The sequence below is a fragment of the Camelina sativa genome, chromosome 11 (assembly GCF_000633955.1).
Source record: "Camelina sativa cultivar DH55 chromosome 11, Cs, whole genome shotgun sequence".
Classification (NCBI taxonomy): domain Eukaryota; kingdom Viridiplantae; phylum Streptophyta; class Magnoliopsida; order Brassicales; family Brassicaceae; genus Camelina; species Camelina sativa.
In genome coordinates this window covers 2,658,897-2,662,198 of record NC_025695.1, presented here as the reverse complement: position 1 = coordinate 2,662,198, position 3,302 = coordinate 2,658,897, and the positions used below count along the sequence as shown (strand labels likewise).

The window sequence follows — 3,302 nt, the reverse complement described above, 5'->3', positions numbered from 1 at the left end:
ACATTCATGAATCTTACACAGGAGGATGTGGAACGTGTGACGATCAGCGGCTATGAAGATGTCCCAGAAAACGATGAAAGTTTAGTAAAGGCTTTAGCTCATCAGCCAGTCAGTGTGGCTATTGAGGCTTCAGGAAGAGACTTCCAATTCTACAAAGGGGTATGTATAACAGATTATTCTGATATCTAAACTTTGTTCTATGTATCCTATCTTATCTTGTTGCATTCTCTCAAAAACTGATTTGGGGATTATGGTTTGTTTACAGGGAGTGTTCAATGGACGATGTGGAACAGACCTAGACCATGGTGTAGCAGCGGTTGGATACGGTTCATCAAAGGGATCTGACTATGTTATCGTCAAGAACTCATGGGGACCAAGATGGGGAGAGAAAGGGTTTATTAGGATGAAGAGAAACACTGGTAAACCAGAGGGACTCTGCGGAATCAACAAGATGGCCTCATATCCCACCAAGACTAAGTGATAGATTCATGTTCTGTTTCTTTCTTTAAAATTTATCTTTCATTACATTTCCATTTTACCCGCTTTAAGCACATCATATTGTATTGATTGATGTGTGAGATTATAAAATAATATGGTGAGAGTTCTCTTACCTTTTTTTTTTTTTTCTGATTAAGAGTCTTCCAAATGCTCCTCCATCATCAATAACTCTCTCAATAGGATCATGTTCTCAATGAAGCTTCAGATACATTAGTTAGTAACTTATTTATGTCTTCCTACGAGCTCCTTGAATTCCTCTTCTCCTGTTAAAACGCTTTGTTCTTTTGATATTGTATAACGTTGTTGATTGTTGCATTTGTAAAACTACTTCCATGTTTCAAAACAAACCAATGAACCAAAACTCCCAACATCCAACCATAAAGCTCCCCCACAAAAAATTGTTGACTGATAGCAATATGTGATCCTAATATTCATTCTCTCCTTAGTCATTTTTTCTACGTGAACAACTATTTTTGCTTATATCTTAAAATAGAAAAGTAAATTCTTTATAAATATTCCATAAAACGAAACAAAAACAAGACGATAAGAAATGGCAAAAAAGTACATGTTAGTTTCATCATGTTTGTGATGATCATCATCATATTGACTTCAACAGGTAATAAACATTATAGCATATAAATCTTAAGTTTTTTTTTTTTTCATTTCGGTTTTGAATTTTGATTTAAACAATCTAAGCCAAACAATTAACTAGCATATAAATCAAAATTTATTATTATGGATTTATTAAGATCTAATCAAAATTAACTGCACTTTTTTTTTTACTCAGTAATATCAAGATCTCCAAAAACTACTGCACCTCCACCTCCATGTCACATAACACGAAGCAAGACACAAACCCATAATACTTGTAATAGTGAGGAACGCGATCGTGGTGACGTAGTTTTATGCCACAATACTTGTCGTGGCGAACGGTTTTTGTTGGGAATATGTATGGGAGTAGGCGCAACCAAGTTTTGCGCGTGCAGCAGTTGTCTTGATGGTAATCCACCTTGGTTTAAGTTTTAGTGCTAATCATATTTTAAATGATAAAACAATCGCTTCCTTGATTACGCAACACTGTTTGTTGGGGTCTATAGCCAACATCTCTCTTCACATATGGATTAACTATTATCATATTGACTTTTTACGATGAATTATTTACATATAAATTTTCTTATTTTTTATGTCAATTATATTAGACGAAAACTCATGGTAGCCCCCGAATAAATTTTATTTTAGTAATGTATTATGTAATTATATCGGTGAAGAAATAAATGTAATCAATACTCTCTCTGTTTCATACTATTAAGTAATGTTTAAGGTTTTTTTACACACAAGTTAATAAAAACATATAATCTTATTTAATGTACATATTCTTCAAAATTAAACCAATAAGAAAATACAATGTAAATTTTGATTGGTCAAAAAAAACACATTTAATTTTTGCATAGAAAACTGAAAACATCCCTTAAAAAAAACAATTTTTTTGTGCTAAAAGATCACTTAAATTGAAACAAAGGGAATATTAAAAGATTATGGGTCAAAAAAGAAGATCGCAACAAATTGAGATTGACTCTGAAGAACGTAAGAAACATATTTTAGACAAACCATACTACTACTCTGTTCTTTTGATGTAGAACGTTTTTTTATTATTATTCTTTATTATTATTATTATATAGCATTAAAAGAAGTAAACACTCACTACAAGAAAACAACTTAATATCAACATTGTTGGCCACCCGATGATGATGTCATGTATAGTTAGTGATAACCAAGATGAATCTACCAGCACGAGATGATTCTCATCACCACCCTTCGTCATTCTTCATCAATCATCATCACTAACTATCTCATCATCATCAGGGAGAAACCAAGTTCGCTTATATTATAGCCCTCATTACATAGCTGTCTACCGTATCTGCTTCTTTTTTCCAGCGCGTCCAATCAGCTGAATCTCGTGGAGACAGAAAAATGTACGTACCAAGTGGTTCTCCCACCCATTCGGCAATTATATACATCTCTGGGGACGTCATTCGTTGACAGTGACAACAACCAACACTAGCCGTGTTATACTGTCGGGTCGGGAGGACCACTTGGTACATCTCCTATCTTCACGAGATTAAGCTCAATTTTCTACTATAGCTAGTGAAGCAAGAAACTAAACTCAAAAGTGAACAAGACATGCTATGATTTTCTATCTACGACCAGAGAATGCTCATGTTGCAACTTGCAAAGTGTGTTTTTTCACTTGTGATGATGTTTAATTAGACAGTGAAATACGACCATGTATGTCCTCATAATATGAAACCAAATATAAGGACCAATCAGAAAGATTAGTACTTTTGCGTATTTTTCATGAAGAATTTCAAAAAGTCATAAATTCTTAGATCTGAATGTCGACAGAGAGTAGGATTTGGATCTCTAAGTTACAAAGCCTAATAAGAGCTGTTTTATATGACATGATAAAATTATCGGAGGAGTTCAGTAAAAATGAGGTTGTGAAATATATAATTAACTCTGGACTTCATTGTATTTGATGACACAGTCATAAAGACGTCCTCCAAGAAATTGTGCTACTTCTGGATGCTTCACCTGCATAACAAAAGAGTTGACCGGAGTTATAATGAGGATGAATCAAGGATCCCATAACTCTTCTTCTATGTAACAACACCACGAAACTCTTAAGATATTTACCATTCCAATTTTGAGGGAATCACACTTGAACTGAGCATAAAGGTTTGTCTCTATCCCACGGCCCTGGCCACAACAGTCAAGGAGTCAGTTTGTAGAGAACCTGCTAAGAC

The 3,302-nt window shown here is 34.2% G+C and overlaps 2 protein-coding genes across 4 annotated transcripts in view; one reads left to right on the top strand and one right to left on the bottom strand.

Annotated features, from left to right (window-relative positions):
* The window catches only part of LOC104721244 (cysteine protease XCP1), a 1,961-nt gene extending 1,340 nt beyond the window's left edge, over window positions 1-621 (top strand). The window contains exons 3-4 of one of the 3 annotated variants that reach the window (XM_010439181.2): window positions 22-159; window positions 266-621. In XM_010439181.2, coding sequence (XP_010437483.1) covers window positions 22-159; window positions 266-481 — 354 coding nt within the window. In that variant the 3' untranslated portion in view covers window positions 482-621. The remainder of the gene's footprint in view (window positions 1-21; window positions 160-265) is intronic. The other 2 variants (XM_010439182.2, XM_019231629.1) reach the window with 2 other exon arrangements.
* LOC104721243 (uncharacterized protein At2g17340-like) overlaps window positions 2,848-3,302 on the bottom strand; it is a gene marked incomplete in the record, with an annotated part of 9,210 nt that continues 8,755 nt past the window's right edge. The window contains 1 exon segment of the mRNA XM_010439180.2: window positions 2,848-3,090. Coding sequence (XP_010437482.1) covers window positions 3,010-3,090 — 81 coding nt within the window.